Source organism: Lipotes vexillifer, unplaced genomic scaffold (assembly GCF_000442215.2).
Source record: "Lipotes vexillifer unplaced genomic scaffold, Lipotes_vexillifer_v1.1 scaffold575, whole genome shotgun sequence".
Taxonomy (NCBI): Eukaryota; Metazoa; Chordata; class Mammalia; order Artiodactyla; family Lipotidae; genus Lipotes; species Lipotes vexillifer.
This window is the reverse complement of record NW_006780198.1, coordinates 2278775-2302800: the sequence shown is the minus strand read 5'-3', so window position 1 is coordinate 2302800 and position 24026 is coordinate 2278775. Positions and strand designations below refer to the sequence as shown.

Sequence of the window (24026 nt, the reverse complement as noted above, 5' to 3'; positions counted from 1 at the left end):
AAATGAAAACACTCATACAAAAATTTGAGGGATGCAGCTAAAGCTGTGCTTAGAGGGAAATATAAAACCTTAAATGTTTATATTAGGAGGGGAAAAAAGGGTCTCAAATCAATGCTCTAAGCTTCCACCTTAAGAAATTAGAAAAAGAGTGAATAAAATCCAAAGTAAACACATGAAATAATAAAGATTAGAGCAGAAATCAATAAAATACAAGACCAAAAAAAAATAGCAAATAAACCCAATGAGATCAAAAGTTGCTTCCTTGAAAAGTTAATAAAAGTGGTAAACATAGAGCCAGAATGATAAGGAAAAAGTAATAATATCAGCAAATAGAGAGGAGAGGAGACATTAGTATAAATTCTAAAGACATTAAAAGGATAGGGACTATTATAAATAACTTTATGCCAATAAATTCAACAACTTAGATGAAATGGACAATGGAGTTGTATCATCTTGAATGATACAAATTACCAAAGATCATTCTTTGGAAGAAATAGATAACCTGAGTCTATTAACCATGTCTATTAAAAAAAAATCAAATTTGTTTTTAAAAACCCTTTCATAAGGGTTTTCATAAAACTTCTGGCCTAGATAGCTTCACTGGTGAATTCTACCAACCGTACTAAGGAAGATATAATATCAATTCAATACAAACTCTTCCAGAAAACAGAAGAGGAGGGAACAGTGCCCAACTCATTTCTTTTGTTAGGCCAGTATTACCTTGATACCAAAACCAGATAAAGACATCATAAGAAAAGAAGACAATGGACCAATATTTCTCATAATAGGTGCAAGAATCCTTAAAATATTAGGATATAGAAACCGGTAATATATAAAAAGGATAAAATAGCATGACCAAATACAAGGTTAATTTAATATTTGAAAATTAGTTAATGTAATTTACCATATTAACAGAACAAGGGAGAAAAACCATATGGTTAATCTCAGTAGAGGCAGAAGGGCTTCTCTGGTGGCAGGGGTTAAGAATCCACCTGCCAAGGCAGGGGACACAGGTTCGAGCCCTGATCTGGGAAGATCCCACATGCCACAGGGCAACTAAGCCTGTGTGCCACAACTACTGAGCCTGAGCTCTAAAGCCCGCGAGTCACAACTACTGAGCCCATGTGCCACAACTACTGAAGCCCTCGTTCCTAGAGCCCATGCTCCACAACAAGAGAAGCCACCGCAATGAGAAGGCCGCGCACTGCAACGAAGAGTAGCCCCTGCTCGCCACAACTAAAGAAAGCCCACGTGCAGCAACGAAGACCCAATGCAGCCAAAAATAAATAAATAAATAAATTTATTTTAATAAATAGATGCAGAAAAAGCATCTCTGTAAATCTGCAGCAGAAAGGTACTTCCTCAATCTTCCTGAAGGCCATTTAAGGAAAACCTACATTTAACATCATACTTACTGAAACTGTGACAGATTTCCCCCTAAGATGATGAACAAGGCAAGAATGTCTGTCTAACCACTTCTATTCAATACGTAAGCCCCTTACATATGAACGAGTTCCGTTCTGAAAGCATGTTCCTAAGTCCAATTTGTTTGTAAGTCCAACAAAGTTAGCGAGGTACCCAACTAACACAATCGGCTATATAGTACTGTGCTGTAATAGGTTTATAATACTTTTCACACAAATAATGCATAAAAAACAAACACAAAAAATAAAGAAAACATTTTTAATCTTACAGTACTGTCCCTTGAAAAGTACACTAGTCCAGTACAACAGCTGGCATCCAGGGGCTGGCATTGAGTGAACAGGCAAGAAGAGCTACTGACTGAAGGAGGGAGAGGAGGTGGGAGATGGTAGAGCTGAAGGGCCATCAGCAGTAGGAGACCGGGGGCAAGCTACAATGTCACTCACGCCTGATGCTGACAGAACGCACGTTCCCACCTTTGAAAATTCGCAACTTGAAGGTTCATATGTAGGGGACATACTGTACTATACTGTGGGTCCTAGCCAGTCCCAAAAGGAAAGACAAATAAATTAAGGGTATACAGATCAGAAAAGAAAGAAGTAAAAGTATGCCACCTTTTGAGAATACAAGTTCGAAACACAAAATTTGATTGGCTTTCTATACGCTAACAACAAGCAATTGGAAATTGAAATTTTAAAATGCCATTTACAATAGCATGAAAATTATGAAATCCTTAGTGATAAACTTAGTAAAGTAAGTGTAACCTATACACTGAAAACTACAAAACATTGCTGAGAAAAATTAAAGACCTACAGAAATAAAGAAACAGATGACACTCGTGGATCAGAGGACTCAATACTGTTAGGGTAATAATTCCTCCCACATTGGTCAGTAGATTCAACATGAAGTCAATCAAAATCCCAGCCGGCTTTTGTGTAGGAAGTAAGAAACTGATTCTACAACTTATTTATTTTTAAATCTTTTTTTTTTTTTATCGTGGTAGCATTGGTTTATGACATTTATAAGTTTCATGTGTACATTGTTATTTCTACTTCTGTATACATTACAGCATGCTCATCACCAAAAACGTAGTTTCCATTACCATATATCTGACCCCCTTTATCCACTTAGCACCCCCCTTTCCCTCTGGTAACCACTATTCTGTTCTCTGTAACTACAGAGTATTTGTTTTTGTGTTTTTCTTCATTTTTTCGGTCTGTTTGTTTTTTATATTCTACACATGAGTGAAATCATACAGTATTTGTCTTTCTCCTCTGCTTTATTTCACCTAGCATAATACCCTCGAAGTCCATCTTGCTGCAAATGGCAAGATTTCCTCTTTTTATGGCTTAATAGTATTCCATTGTGTGTACTGTATATAAATGTATTTTAAAATTAAAAAAAATATATTTAATATACATCACTTCTTTATCCATTCATCCATGGATGGGCACTTACATTGTTTCCATATCTTGACTACTGTAACGAATGCTGTGATGAAGAGAGGGATGCATATATCTTTTTGAATTAGTGTTTTCATTTTCTTTGGCTAAACACCCAGAAGTGGAATAGCTGGATCATACTGCAGTTCTATTAATTTTTTGAGGAGTCTCCATATGTTTTCCATAGCAGCAACACCAATTTACGTTCCCACCCACAGTGTATGAAGGTTTTCTTTTCTTCACGTTCTTACCAATACTTGTTATTTCTTGCCTTTCTGATAACAGCCATTCTAATGGATATGAGGTGATAATCTCTTTGTGGTTTTGATCTGCAGTTCCTAATAACTAGTGATGTTAAACATCCTTTCACGTGTTTGTTGGCCAACTACATGTCTTCTTTGGAAAAATGTCTATTCAGCTCCTCTGTCCGTTTTTTAATCGGGTTGTATGTTTTTTTGTTGTTGAGTTGTATGAGTTCTTTATATATTTTGGATATTAACCCCTTATGATTTGAAAATATCTTCTCGCATACAGTAGGTTGTCTTTTCATTTTGTTAATGGTTTTCTTTGCTGTGCAGCTTTTGTTTCCACTGAGGATATATATTAGCAGAAAGATATTGCTAAGACTGATGTCAAAGAGTGTACTGTCTATGTTTTCATCTAGGAGTTGTATGGTTTCGGGTCTTACATTCAAGTCTTTAAGTCATTTTGAGTTAATTTTTGTGCAGGCTGTGAGACAGGGGTCTAGTTTCCGTTTTCTGTATGTGGCTGTCCAGTTTTCCCAACGGCATTTACTTAAGAGATTATCCTTTCTCCATTGTATGTTCTTTGCTCCTATGTCATAAATTAATTGTCCATTTATGTGTGGGTTTATTTCTGGGCTCTCAATTCTGTTCCAATGAGCTATGTATCTGTTTTTCTGCCAATACCATGCTGTTTTGATTACTATAGTTTTGTGATATAGCTTGAACTCAGGGAGTGTGATACCTCCAGCTTTGTTCTTTCTTCTCAGGATTACTTTGGCTATTTGAGGTCTTTTGTGGTTCCATATACATTTTATAATATTTTGTTCTATTTCTGTGAAAAATGCCCTTGGGATTTTGATAGGGATGGTACTGAATCTGTAGATTGCTTTAGGTAGTATGTACATTTTAACAATGTTAGCTCTTCTAGTCCTTGAGCAGGGAACATCTTTTCATTTATTTCTGTCTTCTTCAATTTCTTATATTTTTCAGTATACAGGTCTTTCACCTCTTTCTTGTTAAATTCATTCCTAGATACTTTATTCTTTTTGTTGTGATTGTGGGATTTTCTTAATTTCTCTTTCTGCTAGTTCATTTTTAGTGTATAGAAACACAATAGGCTTTTGTACGTTGATTTTGTACCCTGCAAATTTATTATATTCATTTATTATTTCTAGTATTTTTTTGTGTGTGTGGAGTCTTTAGGGTTTTCTATATATAAAATCATACCAACTGCAAATCGTGTTAGTTTTCCTTCTTCTTTTACAATGTGGATGCCTTCTGTTTCTCTTTCTTGCCTAATTGCTCTGCCTAGGACTTCCAATACTATGTTGAGTAAGAGTGGTGAGAGTTGGCATCCTTGTCTTCTTTCTGATCTTAGAAGGATAGCTTTCAGCTTTTCACCACTGAGTACGATGTTAGTTGTGGGTCTGTCATACATGGTCTTTACTATGTTGAGGTATGTTCCTACTATACCCATTTTATAGAGTTTTTAAAAATTATAAATAGATATTCAATCTTGTCAAATGTTTTTTCTGCATCTCTTGAGATGATCATCTGACTTTTATCCTTCTTTCTGTTAATCACAGTGTTTCACATTGACTGATCTGTGGATGCTGAACCATCCTTGCATCCCTGGAATAAATCCCACCTGATCATGATGTATGATCCTTTAAATGTATTTGCTAACCTTTTTTGAGGATTTTTACATTTAGGTTTATCAGAGATATTGGCCTGCAATTTTATTTTTTTGTGTGCTGTCCTTGTCTGGTTTTGGCATCAGGCAATGATGGCCTTGTAAAATGAGTTGGAAAGTGTTTCCCCCTCTTCAATTTTTTGGAAGAGTTTTGAAAAGCATAGGTATTAAGCTTTCTTTGAATGTTTGGGAGAATTCACCTGTGAAGTTGTCTGGTCCTTGACTTCTGTTTTTTTGGGACGTCTTTGATTACTGTTTCATTCTCTTTACTAGTAATCAATCTATCAAGATTTTCCATTTCTTCATGATTCAGTCTTAGAAAGCTATATGATTCTAAGAATTTGTCCATTTCTTCTAAGTTGTCCAGGTAGTTGGCATGTAGCTGTTCACAATATACTCTTCTAATCCTCTGTATTTCTATGGTATCGTATTTCTCCTCTTTCACTTCTGGTTTTCTTTATCAGAGCTTTATCCCTTTGTTTCTTAGTGAGTCTAGCTAAAGGTTTGTCAATTTTGTGTCTAATTCATTTCTTCTGACTCTGATCTTTATGTCCTTCCTTCTACTGACTTTGGGCTTCATTTGTTCTTCTTTTTCTAGTTCCTTCGGGTGTAAAGTTAGACTGTTTGATATTTTTCTTTTTTCTTGAGGTAGGCCTGGATTGCTATAAACTTTCTTCTTAGTATTGTTTTTGCTGCATCCCATAGGCTTTGACATGTTGGACTGTCATTTGTCTTCAGGTATTTTTTTATTTCTCCTTTGATTTCTTCATTGACTCAATAGTTGTTCACTAGCATGTTGTTCAGTCTCTACATATTTTTGAGTTTTCCAGCTTTCTTCTCATAGTTGATTTGTAGTTTCACACCACTGTGATTAGAAAAAAATGCGTGACATGATTTCCATCTTCTTAAATGCACTGAGACTTGTTTTGTGTGCCAACAGATGATCTATCCCTGAGAAAGTTCTATGTGGACTTGAGAAGAATGTGTATTCTGCTGCATTTGAATTGACTATACAGATCCATGAATCCATCTGGTCTAATGTTTCATTTAAGGCCACTGTTTCCTTGTTCACAGGACATCTATTCATTGATGTAAGAGGAGTTTTAAAGTTCCCTACTATTATTGTGTTGCTGCAAATTTCTCTTTTTAGGTCTGTTAATAATTGCTTTGTATATTTTAATGCTCCTATGCTAGGTGCATAAATATTAATAACTGTTATATCTTCCTGATGACTTGTCCCCTTCATCATTATATAATGTCCATCTTGTCTCGTTACCTTTCTTTGGCTTGAAGTCTATTTTGTCTGATATAAGTATGGCTATACCACTTTCTTTTGGCTGCCATCTGCTTGGAGTATCATCTTCCATCCCTTCTTTTGTGTCTATGTTTGTCTGTTGAGCTGGAGACAGTGTATAGTTTGGTCTTGTTTTGTAATCCATCCAGCCACTCTGTGTCTTTTGATTGATGAATTCAATTCATTTACACTTATGGTGATTACTGGCAAATGAGGACTTAGTAGTGCCTTTTAATCTTTTGTTTTCTGGTTGCTCTATTTCCCCATTGTTTCTTTTCCTTGTGTTTCTGTCTGCCATTTTGGTTTGGTGGTTTTGTATGATGTTTTTCTCAGTTTCCTTTTCTTTTCTTTTTTTTTTTATGTTTCGTGTCTCTGCTCTAGATTTATGTTTTGTGGTTACTGTGAGGTTTGCATAAAGTATCTCATAGATAAAATAGTCCTTTTTATGCTGAGAGCACCTTATCTTCACTTACTTGTACAGGTCTGTCCTTTTCATCTTCCCCTTTTATGTTCTAGTTGTCATAAATTATCCCTTTTTCAGTTGTGAGTTTGTTACCAAGTTGAAGCAGCTATATTTTTACTGCTTTTTCCTCCTTTTTAACTTTTATGCTGTAATAATGTGTTTAAAAACCTATTCTGACTGAGTTGTGATTTTTCCGATTCTATTTTTACCTAACTCAAGGTTTTGTGTACTTTTGCCTTTTCATTTCAGGCAGAAGAGCGCCTTTGAACATTTCTTGTAAGGCAGGTCCAGTGGTGATGAACTTCCTCAGCTTTTGTTTTTCTGGGAAAGCCTTTGTGTCTCTTTCATATCTGAAGGGTAACTTTGCTGGATAGAGTATTCTTGGCTGACAGTTTTTGTATTTCAGTATTTTGAGAGTGTCATTCCACCCCCTCTTGGCCTAGAGTGTTTCTGTTGAGAAAACTGCTGATAGCCTAATGGGGGTTCCTTTGCAGGTTATCATCCTTTTTCCCCTGGCTGCCTTTAAAATTCTTTCTTTGCCATTGACTTTTGACAGTTTTAATATGATGTGTCTTGGTGAAGAAGGTCTTTTTGTGTTGAGGTAATTAGGTGTTCTCTTAGCTTCATGGACTTGTATATCCAGTTCCTTCCCCATGCTCGGGAAGTTCCCACTTATTATTTCTTTATATTCTCTATTTATCCTTAATTTTTGCCATTTTAATTGCAATGTGCCTTCATGTGGTCCTCTTTGGGATTCTCTGCTCTTCTTGGACTTGGATATGTTTCCTTTCCCAGGTTAGGGATATATTCAGCTATTGTATCTTCAAATATGTTCTCTGCCCCTTTCTCTCTCTCTTCTCTTTCTGGAACCTCAAAAATGTGAATGTTAGTATGCCTGGTGTTGTGTCAGATGTCTCAAACTGTCCTCACATCTTTTTATTCTTTTTCCTGTTCATCTTCAGTGATTTCCACTACTCTGTCTTCCACCGCACTGGTCCATTCCTCTGTACCATTTTGTCTACTGTTGATTCCTTCTAGTGTATTTTTCATTTCAATGATTGTATTCTTCACCTCTGTTTGGTTGTTCTTTATATTTTCTAACTGCTAAAAAGTTCTATTTTCTCTCTCTGTTCATCCATTCTTCTTCTGAGTTCTCTGATCATCTTTACAATCATCACCTTGAACTCTTCCTTGGGTAGATGGACTATCTCCACTTCACTTAGCTCTTCTGGGGTTTAAATCTTATTCCTTTGCTTGGAACGTGTTCCTCTGTTGCCGCATTTTGCCTAACTTGCTGTTTTTATTTCTGTGTATCTGGTAGGTTGGTTGCTGGTGTGTGGGCTAGGTCCACAGGCAACGGGGCTGTGGTTGTCCTGGGGTTGGTGTTCGCCCACTGTTGGGTGAGGCTGGCTCCAAGGCTAGAACAGGCTCATTGGTGGCTGGGATAGGGGATTCTGGGTCTGGTGCGTGCCCTCTGGTAGGTGAAGCTAGATCCCAGGGTCTCTGTGTGCAGGGCCCTGGGTGTCCCAGATCTAGTGCCTGCCCAATGGTGTGTAGAGCCTGGTCCTTGGCCCTCTGGTGGGCAGGGCTGTGTCCAGGGGAAGGTGTGGGCTCAGGGGGTCTTAAGGCTGACTGTCTGCTGTTGGGTGGGGCTGTGTCCCTGCCCAGTTAGTTGCTTGGCCTGAGGCGTCCCAGTCCTGGTGCCTTAGGGCTGGGGGGGAGTGGTGGGCCTGGGTCCTGTGGCTAATAAGCTACAACAAGGATTCCCAAATGGCGCTTGCCAGCAACAGAGTCCATGTGGCAGAACGAGCTCCCAGAAGTGGCTGCCACCAATGCCTATGTCCCCAGGGGTGAGCTCCAATTAACTGCTTCCTGCCTCTTGGGGAGACTCTCCAAGATCAGCATGTGGGTCTGACCCAGGCCCCTTTCAGATTACTGCTTCTGCCCTGGGTCCTGGAGCGGGTGAGATCCTGTGTGAGCCTTTTAAAAGTGGAGTCTCTATTTTCCACAGCCCTCTGGCTCTCCCAAAAGTAAGCACCGCTGGGCTTCAAAGCCAAAAGTTCTTGGGGCTCATCTTCCTGGAGTAGAAGCCCCAGGCTGGGGGGCCCAATGTGGGACTCAGACTTTTTGCTCTTTGGGGAGAACCTTGCAATTGTAATTATTCTTCCATGTGTGGATCACCCACCCAGCGTATGGGTCTTGCCTATACTGCGACTCCCCACCACCTACCCATCTCGTGGTTCCTTCTTTACATCTTTAGTTGTAGAAGATCTTTTGCAGTAGGTTCTGGTCTTTTTCATCGACAGGTGTTCCATAAATAGTGGCAATTCTGGTGTGCCTATGAGAGGAGGTGAGCTCACACCATATATAAAAAGTAACTAAAAATGGATCACAGACTTAGCTATATAGAAGCTTAATCTCTAAAATTTCCAAGAGAAAACAGGAGACCATCTGAGTGACTTCTAGTTAGGCAAGGACTTCTTTAAAAAGGACATAAAAGGCACAACTTACAAAAGAAAAAACTGATAAACAGAACTTCATCAAAATTTAAAAACATTTTGCTCTTCAAAATGAAGATAAAAATAAAAGATCCAAAAAAAAGGGCAAGGCACACAACAGGGAAGAAATTTTTGCAAAACAAGTAGTTGATAACAGACTTGTATCCAGAATGTATACAGAACTCTTACTACTCAATAAGAAAACTAACAAACCACCCCCACAAAACAAGCAACAGATGTGAACACATATGAATGACAAATAAGTACACAAGAAGACAGCCATCACCATTAATCAACAGTCAATAAAACCGCAATGAGGTATCACTGTGTATACACTGGAATGGCTAAAATTTAAATGATGGACAATACCCAGTGTTGGCCAGGATGCGTTGCAATTGGAGCTCTCATATGTGGCTGATAGGAATGCAAATGGTACAGCCACGCTGGAAAACAGTTGGCAGTTTCTTATGAAGTTAACCGTATACTTACCACGTGACCCAGTGATTTCACTCTGAGGTATTTACCCAAGAAAAACGAAAACATATGTCCACAAAAAGACTCATACACTAATGTTCACAGCAGCATTATTCATAATAGCCCCAAACTGGGAACAACCGAATAACCATCAACTGATGAATTGCTATCCATACAATGTAATTCCACTTGGCAATAAAAAGGAACAAATTACTGATATACACAATAAGGATGAATCTCAACAGCACTATGCTGACACAAAAGACTGCAAACTGGATGAGTTGATCTATATGAAGTTATAGAAAGAGCAGCATTAAAGTGACAGAAAGTAGATCAGTGCTTGCGAGGAGGTGGAGGATCAGGGCAGCAGACAGACTGCGAACGGTCACAGCCTGGAAACGTTCTATATGGTGATGGTGGTGGCGGTTACACGAATGTAGACAATGTGTGAGAATTCTTGATTTGTACCCCTAAATTTGGTGAATTGATTGTATGTAAATATACCCCAATAAAGCTTACAAAAAGGAAAAAAATACTTTCATGCCAGGACCAAAACCAGACAGCCTGTTACGTAGTCACCTCCTGACCACAGAGTGTGAAGGATGTGTCATTTTGATCCACTACCTGCTGCTGCAGAACCAGCTCCCGGAGGAGAAGCCTCATGCAGTGACACCGTAGACAGTTCAGTGGTAGTAAAATGATCGTTCTTATTCTCACTGTTGAGACTGACAGGCTGCTAGAAAGTAAGGACACAAGAAAAGATTTGAACATCTCAAACATCCTGTTACAAAATAACTGGCAGATCTTCAACTTCACATGTTGAACAGAAAAAAAGGTATATACATAACTGAGAAGTAAAACATTTTCAGCCTGCCCCCAGGAATGTGGTCAAAGTTCCTTTACTTATAATATTAAAGATACCACTGCTTTTTGAGCACCTATTACATTCCAGGAACCATACAGGTATGTGCTTTATTATTATGTTTTGTCATTCAGAACACATATATTGAATACTTTATATGTTCTAAGAATTGTTCAAAACACTAGTAATATAATAGTGAACAAAACCATGTTCCAGCTATCCTGAGCTTATACTGCATGGGGAGAAGGGCTATATAAATATTACTTAATTTAGTCCTCAGAAAAAGCCATGAAGTCTTAATCTTTCCATTTTTCAAATAAGAAAACAAAGGCATAGAAAGGTTAAATAACTTGTGTAAGCTAAGCCACCTAACCTGTGGCAGAGCCAGGATTGGAAGCCAGGTCTGATTCCGCAACCCAGGCTTTGCATTAGATTTCTAGCAAGTGTACTAATATCAGGCTTTCAAAATTGAGCAAACTTTCTTGATTTGGATCATCAGATTCTGAACATTTGTTTAAAATCATTATTATACCTCGAAGGGAAGACTGAAGAAAAACTTTGCGTAAATATTCATGCTTGTCTTGGATCCTATACCTAAGTATAGGAAAGTCTTATCCCAAAATGTAACCTGACAAGTAAATCTGAGAATGACTTTTTAGGTAAAGAGATGAAAAGTTAAAGGAAAGTGACCCAAAATTTTTCGTTTTAAAAAATGACATGTGTAAGTATAAAACTATATAAACTGACTACTTTACTGATAATTAATGACAAAAATGAGCTCCTACGCCCTCCATCCAGACCTGGTGTCCTACAACTGTGTCTGAAAAAGTAAAATTGCTACCACTGGGGTTATGGGCTGGTTAGACAGGAACAAGCCATACTGATAAGACATGGATAAGATAAGTCTTATCAGTATGGCTTGTTCCTGTCTAACCAGCCCATAACCCCAGTTGTAAGTAAGAAAACACATCTTATAGGCAATGCACACTTAAGTTTAGTACCTGGATATCAAATTTTAAAGCAGAGGGGAAATCCAGTTCACAAAGAAAATCTGAAAGATAGCACTTTGGGGAAAACCTCGCAAAGTATGTAAGAACTCAGTACACAGCAGATTCTTTCACTGCAGCTTTTTTTTTTTTTTTTTTTTTTTTTGCGGTACGCAGGCCTCTTACTGCTGTGGCCTCTCCCGTTGCGGAGCACAGGCTCCGGATGCACAGGCTCAGCAGCCATGGCTCACGGGCCCAGCCACTCCGCGGCATGTGGGATCTTCCCGGACTGGGGCACGAACCCGTGTCCCCTGCATCGGCAGGTGGACTCTCAACCACTGCGCCACCAGGGAAGCCCTCACTGCAGCTTTTTAAATGGAGTCTGAAGGATATACTGCATGTTTCTGCAGAACAAAGTCTCAACCTCAGCTGTAATACAGTTACCCATCTAGGCCATTAGTCTTGAGCCTAAGTGCAAAAACCTTAATTTTAATAAGAGGACGCACATTTATTTTCTCTCTTGTGTGTTGAAAGTTAGTGTCACTTACATACTCAGCTTCTGGGGACGCACAGGATCTGGACCTGTCCTCCTGCAGCAGGTCGAGCTGGAGCGGGGAGCTGCTCTTTGAGTTAATGAGGGGGTGCCCTTCATTCTGGGTCCCCCACTTTCCCTCGCCGCTCCTTTGGCTGATGGCTGAAGATGGTGGGCCTGGATTTGGAGGCACTGCTGATACCGAGGCGGGTATTTCAGAAGAGCCTGCTGCTCCCAAGAATGGATATGGGGAGAATGGTGGTAACAAGAGAGGACAGATAGGGGGGTCATGCAGGAAGATGTTCATAAAAGCATCTAGGCAAGCAGAGGGCAGAGCTGGGAAAGACTGCAAGCCATTGGGGAAAGGCGGCTCAGGCAGACTCTGCAGCGCAGTTTCTGAGGCTGCACGTTCTCTCCCCAGGGAGGTCACGGTTGGGAGAGGAAGGGCTTGGACGAGGCAAGGTGCCTGGCTGGGAACCACCACTGCAGCCTGGAGCGATGGGCCAGAGGCATGAGGAGAGGAGGTGGAGGAAGGGCACCAGGGCTGTCCATCCTGGGCCTCTCCTACGAGGTGGGGACAGAAGTCATCCTTAGTGCCCTTGCTGTCCGACCACATGAGCAGCTTCTTACGCTTGTGCTTCCCCTTCCTGCAACCAGCGGATCGGGTAGGCTTGGAAGCAGAATCTCCTGAAGGGTAAAGAGGAAGGTGTGTTACAGAAAACTAAGCCAGAACGGAAGAGAAGGACAATGTTGATAGATAATTCTAAGTAGATTTTACAAGGAATAAACATTGGCCGATAGTAACTGTGTCCACTACAGGGATGACAGAAAATAGCTCTAAAAAGATGAACAAGATCCTGGGTAAAAGCTGTTGCTATAAAATAAACTTATTTCAGTATCTCTCAATCAGTTTCTTACAAGCAAAACTCCTATACTCCACTCCGTATCTCCCAGTACTCACGTATGATTTATAAATTTGACAACTACGCTGATAAAGGGAATATATTTTTAAAAATGTAACTACCTTGAACTTCTGAATATGTAGCTTTGTTTCTGCTTTCTTGCTGAAGATAGGAGCTGTAGGGCGATGACAGAATCTTGTCCCGGAATTGATCCACATAACTCTGTTCTTCCTTCTGCGTGTGGGCTGACAGCACAGCCTTTGTGAGCCCTATGTGTTTAAACTGTTCTGAGGCCAGTGGAGCTGGGTGTGTGCTGAGGGTCCAGGGTTCACAGGGCAGGGTGCCAAGCTCTGCTGGACTCAATTCTGATGAAGTGGAGGAAGACAGATTTAATTTTAACTCCTACCAGTTATTTTGTGTTTATTTACTTTCACTAATTTAGTTATCTTTCAATAAATGTTTACAATCATTACAACAGCTGGAATATAAAACCTTCATCAATCTAGCAGATAAATTTTTAATTTTCTGCCTTTCTTTATACTCTTTGTACACCTGTATATGTTTTAGAGTTGTAATACTCAATGTGCATACTTATTTAAATCTTGCTTTCATTGTAAATATTCTTCTATCTCCCTGAATTCTCCAAGAAATTGTTATGTTTGGATTTATTTTTCTTAATATGTAATATATCCACGTGGTTCAAAAATCAGCATGTATTAGAAAGACATTTAGTAGCTTCTCCCTATCCCTGTACACAATCTGCCTAGTTCTCATTTATTCTCCCCATAGAAAACCATTTCTTTTATTTCCTTATATATCTGTCTACTTTCTTTACACATCTATAAATAAGCATGAATACAGAGTCTTATTCCTCACCTCCATGTTTACCCAAACGGCATATAATCTTGTACTCTAGCCTGCAATGTGTTTTTTCATTTAACAATATCCCTTTTATCAGTGCATCACATATGATGTATTTATGACTTTTTACTAAAGTAAGCATCTGTAGATGGATGCTGAGTTGCTTCTAAACATTACTTCTTCCAGGTACAAAAGACTTTATGGTGGATACTGGTGGGTTCTCCCAGCGTCCATTCCACCTCTCCCCTGCTGTGTGGTACTGAAGTGTGGGTGGGCATGCCCCCATTCCGCTTCCAGAAACAGGCACTGACTAGTGTAAGTCAACACAGCAGAAGGACTTCGGATTTTGGCCAAGATGGAGGAACAGGGACTAGACTGACCTTCCCACCTGAAACAACCAGGAAGGGACTAAATATATGAAACAATAAGTTCCAAGACACTGAACATCAGGTAACAAAGGAGAGTGCCTCCTAAGGGATGGAAAACAAGGTGAGCCCCACATCTGCCCAGCTTACTGCCTTGAGAGTTTCTGAGGAGCAAGGTGGGGAAACCAGGTGAGCCTCGTGGGCTCCCTGGGGGCAGAGGCAGAGCTGAGAGTCTGGGGAGGCCACGGTGGCTGGATTTTCAGGAAGAGAAGTGTAGAGGAGAGCTGCACAGAGGGGACTCCAGACAGCTGCAGGGACCCCAGAGTCCTCACCAGTGGAAAGATGGGAGGAAAAAAATCACCTGAAAGGATCAGACCGAAGCTCACACCACCTGGAGCACAGGGCTCACTCGCAACAGCCAGACTAGAAAAATCTCATAATCCATGGGCAATGGGTAGAATGCTCTGAAGGGTCTTGCCTCAGTAGCAGAGAAGAATTAGGCCTACCCTACACTGCTCTGGTCCAGCCTAACCAATTTTAAAAGCAAAGCCTGAAAAGACCAATCTGTTTCCACCTAGCTTAACTGGGTCCCAGAATAAGGCTCAATGGTGCTCACAGCAATACAGAAATATTCAGCACCCAATCCCAGTATCTGTCATCCAATCAAAGACTAGGCATACAAAGGAGCAGGAAAATACAACCCACAATAAGGAGAAAAATTAATCAAGAAAAACCAACCCTGGGCTGGAAGAGATGTTAGAATTGGCAGATAGAACGTTAATAGTTATTATACTGTATTCCATACAGCCACAGGGAAGATTAAATATGTTATATAAAGACATGGAAGATATATTTTAAAAACATCCAAACAGAACTTCTGGAAATGAAAACTAAAATATGTGAGTTGGAAAATATACTGAATGGAAATTAACAACAGATTAGATATTGCAGTAGAAAATACCAGTGAACCTGAAGACATAGCAACAGAGACTGTCCCCAAATGAAACAAAGACCTAAAAAATTGAAAAAGACTTAAATGAACAGAGCATCAGTGGACTGTGAGACAACTTCAAGCAGCCTGTATACCTATAACTTGAGTCCCAGAAAAAGAGGAAACAGAAAAAATTATTTTAAAAATAACGGAAAACATTTTCTTCTATTTGATGGAAACTCTAAACCTAAAAATCCAAGAAGCTCAACGAACTCCAAGCACAAAAAACATGAAGAACACTACATCACGGACATCACAATCAAATTCTTTTTTAAAAAATTAATTAATTAATTAATTATTGGCTGTGTTGGGTCTTCGTTGCTGTGTGTGGGCTTTCTCTAGTTGCGGTGAGCAGGGGCTACTCTTCACTGTGGTACACGGGCTTCTCGTTGAGGTGGCTTCTCTTGTTGTGGAGCACGGGCTCTAGGTGCGCGGGCTTCAGCAGCTGTGGCACATGGGCTTCAGTAGCTGTGGCATGCAGGCTCAGTAGTTGTGGCTCATGGGCTCTAGAGCGCAGGTTCAGTAGTTGTGGTGCACAGGCTTAGTTTCTCCATGGCATGTGGGATCTTCCTGGACCAGGGATCAAACCCATGTCCCCTGCATTGGCAGGCAGATTCTTAACCACTGCACCATGAGGGAAGTCCCTCAAATTCTTGAAATTAATGATGAGGAGAAAAATCTTACAAGTAGCCAGAAAAAAGACATGCAAACACTACATATGACAACAGACTTCCTGTCAGAAACAATGCAACTGAGAAGACAGTGGAGCAGAATCTTTAAGGTACTGAAAGATAAACACTGTCAACCTAGAATTCTATGCTCTGATAAAATGTCTTTACAACGAGAAGGTGAAATAAAGACATTTTCAGACATACAAAAATGGGAAGACTTCATCATGAGTAGACCTGTACTACAAGAGATAGAAAAGGAATGCCCTCAGGCAGAAGGAGAGTGATGTCAGATGAATCTACATAAAGGAATGAAAAGCGCTGGAAGAGATAACTACAGGGGTAAACATTTAAACCTCTTTCAAAGATAATGACTATGTAAGTAAGCATAATAACAATGTAGTGTGGGATTTCTAACATATGTAGAAATATATGCCAACAGACAAAGGCCAAAGGGGGGAACTGGAAGTATATAGTACTTTAAGGTTCTTATACTATGCATTAAGTGGTATAATATCTCCAGAAGGTAGACTGGCAAAAATTAAATATATACATCATAAACTCTAAGCAACCACTAAAATAAAGCCCACGTTAAATACCAAGACACACATAGGTTAAAAGTAAACGGTGGAAAAAGATATAACATGTTAACACCAAGTAAAAAAAAAAAAAAAAAAAAAAGAACGCTGGAGTGAATACAGTAACGTAAGACAAAGTATATTTTAGAGCAAAGAACAGACAAGGGATAAGAAGGTCATTTCACAATGATAAAAGGATAAATTCATCAAAAGGACACAGCAATTCTAAACATTTATGCACAAAGTAAGAAAGCTTCAAAATGCATGAAGCAAAAACTGATAAAATGGCAAGGGGAAATAGACAAGCCCACAGTTACAGCCAGAGACTTCAACACTCCTCCTGAGGTACAGCAAGTATTCAGAAAACTGGGGGATAGAGAAGACTTGAACAAGACTATCAACCAACCTGACCTAGTTTATACACTGGGCAGAATAAACATCCTTTCCAAGTGCATACAGAACAGTTACCAAGGTAGACCATATACAGACCATAAAACAAGCCTCAATAAATTTAAAAGAATTCAAGTTTTGTATTTTCTCTGACCAAAATGGGATTAAATTAGAAATCAATAACATAAAGAGGTCTGGAAAATCTCTAAATATGCTTTTTAAATAATATATGATGATATATATATATGACATTTGTGATAACGTAAATGATTTCAAAGAAGATATAAGAAGGGATATCAGGCAGCATTTGAACATGATGAAAATGAAATGAAATACATCAAAATGTGTGAAGTGCAGCTGAGAGCAAAAGGAATATTTACACTAAAATCCACTAGGGAAGAAATATCTGAAATCAGTGACTTCAGCTTCCATCTTAAGAAACTGGAAAAACAAGAGCAAAAGGTAAAACAAAAGTAAGCAGAAGAAAGGAAATAAGAAAGATCAGAGTAAAAATCTGTTAAGTATTGTAGAAAACAGAAAAATAATAAAGAGAAAATCAATAAAATTTAAGCTGGCTCTTTGCAGAGAGCAGTAAAATTGATTAAACTCTAGCAAGACTGATGAGGAAAAAAAGAGCAGATATAAGTTACCAATTTCAGAAATGATAGAGGAAACATCACTAGAGACCCTACTATCACTAGACATCAAAAGAATAATAAGGGAACATTATAAACAACTTTTTCCAATAAACTTGACAACTTAGACAAAATCGACCAGTTCTTTGGGACATACACACTAACAAAGATCACTCAACAAGAGGTAGAAAACCTGAATAGCCCCATATCTACTTAAAAAATTGAATTTGTAGTTATAAACTTCTCCACCAAGAAAACTTCAAGCCCAGACGGCTTTACTGGTGAGTTTGAGCAAACATTTAAGGAAGAAAAAATACCAATTCTATATAAAGTCTTCTAGAAAACTGAAGAGAACAAAACACTTCCCAACTCATGCTATGAGCCCAGGAGTATCCTGATACCAAAACCAAAGTCATTAAAACAAAACCAAACAAAATGACAGACCAATAGCTCTCATAAACATAGATCTCGAAATTCTTATGAAAATTTTAGCAAAATGAATCCAATATATAAAAAAGGAAATACATCATGACCAAGTGGGGTTTAACCCAGGAATGCAAAGATATTTTAACATTTAAAATTGAAGAAGACACAAATACATGGAAGGATATTTCATGCACATGGACTGGAAGAATCAATATTGTTAAAATGTCCATGCTACCCAAAGCAATATACAAATTCAAGGCAATCTCTATCAAAATTCCAATAGCATTTTTCAGAGAAATAGAACAAACAGTCGAAAAATTTGTATGGAAACATCAAAGACCCTGAATAGCCAAAGCAATCTTGAGAAAGAAGAACAAAACTTTTGCCCAGCAAAGGAAACGATCAACAAAATGAAAAGGCAACCAACTGAATGGGAGAAAATATTTGCAAATCATATACCTGGTAAGTGGCTAATATCCAAAATATATAAAGAGCTCATACAATTCAACAGCCAAAAAAATAAGCAATCTGATTTAAAAATGGGCAGAAAACCTAAAAAGACATTTCTCCAAAAAAGACATACATACGGCCAAAAAGCACATGAAAAGATGCTCAACGTCACTGATTATTAGAGAAATGAAAATCAGAACTACAATGAGATGTCACCTCACACTGGTGAGAATGGCCATCATCAAAAGGTCTACAAATAATAAATGCTGGAGAGGGTGTGGAGAAAAGGGAATCCTCCTACACTGTTGGTGGGAATGTAAATTGATACAGCCACTATGGAGAACAGTATGGAGGTTCTTTAAAAACTAGAGTTGCCATATGATCCTGCAATCCCACTCCTCGGCATATATCCAGAAAAGACAAAAACTGCAAAGAGATACATGCACAGCAGTGTTCACAGCAGCAGTATTCACAACAGCCAAGACATGGAAGCAACCTAAATGTCCATCAAAAGAGGAATGGTTAAAGAAGATGTGGTATATATACACAATGGAATACTACTCAGCCATAAAAGAAGAATGAAATAATGCCATTTGCAGCAACATGGATGGACCTAGAGATGATCATACTAACTGAAGTCAGACAGAGAAAGACAAATATCTTATGATGTCCCTTACATGTGGACTCTAAAAAAATGATAAAATGAACTTATTTACAAACCAGAAACAGACTCACAGACTTAGAACACAAGCTTATGGTTACCAAATGGGAAAGGTCGGGGAGGAGGAGGGATAAATTAGGAGGTTGGGATTAACATATACAAACTACTATATATAAAATAGATAATCAACAAGGACCTATGTATGGCACAGGGAACTCTACGCAATACTCTGTAATAACTTATATGGAAAAAAGAATCTGAAAAAGAATAGATATATGAATATGTACAATTAAATCACTTTGCTGTAGTATACCTGAAACTAACACAACATAGTAAATCAACTATAGTCCAATATAAAATTTAAAAAAATAAGATAAAAGAAGATTGGTCAAAAGTCAAAATAATAATAATAATGTGTTGGTAAGGATGTGGAGAAAAGGGAACCCTTGTGCACCGTTGGTGGGAATGTAAACTGGTGCAGCCACTTTATAAAACCATACAGAGGTTCCTCAAAAAATTAAAACTAGAACTATCATATGAACCAGCAATTTCACTACTGGGTATTTATCTGAAGAAAACAAAAACACTAATTTGAAAAGATAAACACACCTCCACGTTCACTGGAGCACTATTTACAACAGCCAACACATGGAAACAACCTAAATATCCATCAATGGATGTACAGAGAACCTCTGGTCTACACACACACGCACACATACAGGAATATTATCCAGCTATAAAAAAGGATGAAATCTTGCCATTCAAACAACATGGATGGACCTTGATGGCATTATGCTAAGTAAAGTAAGTCAGACAGTGAAAGACAAATACCATATGATCTCTCTTATATATGGAATCTAAAAATAAATTATTAAAAAAAGTCAAGCTCACAGATACAGAGAACAGATTGGTGGTTGCCAGAGGTGGGGAGTGGGTGAAATGGGTGAACTGCTTTTTTCTTCAGTTTAAATAAACTGAATGAAATAAAAATACTTAATTCATCATATTAACAAACTGAAAAAGAAACTAAAAAAGAAAAATCTTATGATCATCTCAACAGATGGAGAGATTTGACAAAATCCAACATCCACTTCTGATAAAAAAAATTCTGAGGGTATTAGGAATAGAAGGGAACGTCCTCAATTTGATAAAGTACATTTATGAAAAACCTAGGACAACATAATTAATGTTTTTTCTCCAAGATCAGGAAAAACATAAGAATAGTTGCTCTTGCAACTTTTATTCAGTATTTATTAGAGGTTCTATATAGCCAGTTCAAGGAGGCAAAAAAAAAAACAAAAAAAAGATTAAAAAGAAGATTGGAAAAGAAGTAAAACTGACTTTCATAGACATGATCATACATGTAGAAAATCCTAGGGAATCGACAAAAAGTTTCTAGAACTAATAAGTGAGTTTAGCAAGCCTGTAGAATAAAAGATTAATATACAAAACTCAATTACATTTCTATACACTGGCAACAAATAATTGGAAACTGACATTAAAAATAATCCTATTTATAATATGAAATACTTGAGGTTAAAACTGACAAAAGATATGCAAGATCTGTACACTGAAAACTGTAAGATATTACCGTGAGGAAGTTAAGAATACCTAAATAAATGAATAGATATACCAGGTTCATGGATTAGAGGACTCCACATTTTTGAGATATCAATTCTCCCCAAGTTGATATATAGATTCAATGTATCAATTCAAATCCCTGCAGGGCTTTTTTTTTTAATTAAAAAAAATTTTATTTACTTAATTTATTTATTTTTGGCTGTGTTGGGTCTTCGTTGCTGCACGTGGGCTTTCTCTAGTTGCGGTGAGCGGAGGCTACTCTTCGTTTTGGTGTGCGGGCTTCTCATTGTTGTGGCTTCTCTTGTTGCGGAGCACAGACTCTAGGCATGCAGGCTTCAGTAGCTGTGGCTCGTGGGCTCAGTAGTTGTGGCTCGTGGGCTCTAGAGCACAGGCTCAGTAGTTGTGGCACTCGGGCTTAGCTGCTCCATGGTATGTGGGATCTTCCCGGACCAGGGATTGAACCCGTGTCCCCTGCGTTGGCAGGCGGATTCTTAACCGCTGCGCCACGAGGGAAGCCCCGCTGCAGGACTTTTTGAATTAGAATATTCAAAGCAATCTTGAAAATGAACAAAGTTGGAGGATTTACACTACCTGATTTCAAGACTTACTATAAAACTATAGGAATCAAAACGGTGTGGTACTGGCATAAAGGGTTTATCAATTTTTGTTCATCTTCAGAGAAGCAACTTTGAGCTTTAATTTTCTGTACTGTCTGTTTTTTACTTTGTTGATTTCTGCTTTTATCTCTATTACTTCTCTCCTTCTGCCTGGGTTTATTTTGTTTTTGGTTTTGGTTTGTTTTTTTTTTTTTTTTTGGCTAGCTTCTTAAAGTGGAACTTTAGATCCCTGAGTTGAGACTTTTCTTCTCCAACATTAGCAGTTCAAGTTATTAATCTCTTTATAAATATCTCACTTTTACTGATTTCTAATTGAATTAACTCTAGCCAAAGAGTGTAGTTTGTAAAACATCAATTATTTCAAATTTGAGACTTGTATTACATCCCAACCTATTTTATATCTCAGCGAACATATCATGTGCACTTGAAAAGAATATGTATAACGCAGTTATTGTGTGTTGTGTTCTCTAGATATCAATTAGGTCAAGTGGCTGACCGCACTGTTCAGATCATCTATTTCATTAAGATGTTTTAACATTGGCAGAAAAGGGGTGTTAAGTTCTTCAACTATGATTATGGAAAGACTTTCTCCGACTCATTCAATTTTTGCTTCATATCTTTAAAGGTCTGTTATGAGTGAAAACACTTCCATGTTTGTTATGTCTTCTTGATGAACTGGCTGCTTTGTCACAATGAAATGTCTCTGGTGAGACTCCCTCCTGAAGTCTATTATTAATACAGGCACTCAGCCTTTTTAGGCGTGTTGTTTGGATTGTGCATCTTCCCCATCCAATTGTTCTCAACCCATTTGTGAATTTATATTTAAATTGTACTCTGCAGACAGCACGTACTTGGGTCTTGATTTATTTTTACCTGTTCTGACAATTTCTGCCATTTTATGTAATTATAGACTTAGTTGGATTTAGAGCTATTATTTTATTTTATTGGTTTGATAGGTTCCCTGGTTTTATTGTTGTTGTTGTTGCCCTCATCGTCCTTTCCTGTCCTTCTTTTGGATTATTTGTTTTTAAAAATTACATTTTAGTTTATCTCTTGGCTTTTTAGCTTATTTTTATATCTCCAACTCCATCAACCCTGGTATAGATTTAAAAATATCTGTAATGGCAATGGTTTCTGGAGACTAATTGTCAGTGTTTGATTCTCTACTCTGCCACTTGTTTGCTGTGTGACTTTGGGCAAGTTGTTACTTAACCTGTTCATGCCTTAATTGTTCCATATATAAAACAGAAATAATAACTTGCAGAGAAATGCATTTGGGGTCATGGTCCTCAGACCCAACTCATTATTAGCATAAGGTATAAACTCCAGGAGTACGGGCTTTCCAGAAAGCAAAAGACAGATGCAGTTCAAGAACATCTGGGCTCTGATTCTGCTTTCTCTCCTTAGAATAAAGATGAGCACCTGTAGATGCTGAGACTGGTTTAATGTCAGGAGAAATGATTATCAGTAAATATCCCTTATTCTTTAAATGAAAGCATGTAGATTGTAGTATAGATTCTTTCAAAACAGTAATATAAAACCAGAGTATACAAAGTATAGTGGCACAGTCAAAAAAAGAGGTTTCCATGTTGGGTGAGGCCCTACCTTGCATGGACTGTGTCACTGACAGCTACACGCCCACATAGGACTCCAAAGTATTTAAGAACAGGTACCCTAAAAAACATGCATCTGCTCCTCTCCTGAGGGACTAGCTCAACTCCAAAAAAACTCTATCTGTGGCTAATTAGAAATAATAGAAATAATAGACTAAGATATACGGAAATCATCTAATAGTATAATATAATATCAATAATATAATAAAAAAACAAACAGAAATAATCTAACCTCACAACAGCTGTCGATCTGGCCTTTTCCCACCAATCCACAATCCACCTAGTAACATAACGTTCTCCACCTCAAAGGGTGGTTGTGAAGATAAAATGAATTAATTTATATGAAGAACTAGGGGAGGGGAATGGTACACAGTCACAGCTCAGCATATGGTAACTTATATATCACTGAAGACTAGCAAAGATGTTAGACATAATCCGAAAACCTGATTGAACACGTTTGTCACCATTTCCTCATCCACCAAATCCTTATGAATAACGCAAAAGTGAAAAAGGATAGGAAACAGTAAAAAGGAATAAAAAGAAGACATCAGAATAGTTCACCAAATCATTATGTTAAAGGAAGAGCATTTCAAACATACTGTCCTCATTGTTACCAAACAAAATTTGAATGTATATATGACCCATCTAGTCACAACTACAGTCCAAGTTTGAATTGGACACTTTCTTTCAAGGTCAGCAACAAAGTGACCCAAGGCAGTCCCATCAACAATTGAGGACTTATTATTATGTATCAGCTACTATTCTAGGTGCCTTACGTGTGTCAAGAGTTGACTGGCAAAGGACATAACTAAGAAATACAGTCCTAAGTATGTATCCAACATAAATGTGATATTTCCAAAAATACTGTAACTGAATTAAAGAAAAAAGTATTTATAATTTAGATGTCATTGCTAAGTAAATGGCATTAATGACTTGTTTTCTCACGACGGTGTATTTAACGTCGAGTGTATTTTAAAATAGAAGGTACCGTGGTACCTGACTCCAGTGGTGGCATGTGAACAACGGTGCTGCTGTAGCTGCACTGCCTCATGCCCAGGCTCAGAGCCTCCTCGGTCAGGGTCTGTGGAGCTCCTCCTTCAGCATCTGTGGACCGTCCACTAGCTGGCATTTCTGATGTAGGTACGGCTGGGATCTGAGAAACAGCTGGTGATGTAAGAGCAACTGACAGTGAAAAGAAAAATTCCCAACTGGAAATTCATTGTTAAAGACCCAAACAGTTTACACACACTTATAACTGACAATTTAAAACCTACTGGCCATAAAGAGGCAATGTGGATTCTTTGTGATTACAATGAAATAATTAAAGTCAAAAGATTAGAGCGAAAACAGAGAGGGGTGGCTTTGTAATAACTCTCT

General features: G+C 38.2%; 1 protein-coding gene across 1 annotated transcript in view; it reads right to left on the bottom strand.

The window, feature by feature from the left end:
- The window catches only part of PER3 (period circadian regulator 3), a 60610-nt gene that overhangs the window by 4327 nt on the left and 32257 nt on the right, over positions 1 to 24026 (bottom strand). Inside the window, exons 15-18 of the mRNA XM_007453306.1 lie at positions 23646 to 23831; positions 12933 to 13178; positions 11928 to 12595; positions 10153 to 10267 (exon numbers count right to left, since the gene is read on the bottom strand). Coding sequence (XP_007453368.1) covers positions 10153 to 10267; positions 11928 to 12595; positions 12933 to 13178; positions 23646 to 23831 — 1215 coding nt within the window. The remainder of the gene's footprint in view (positions 1 to 10152; positions 10268 to 11927; positions 12596 to 12932; positions 13179 to 23645; positions 23832 to 24026) is intronic.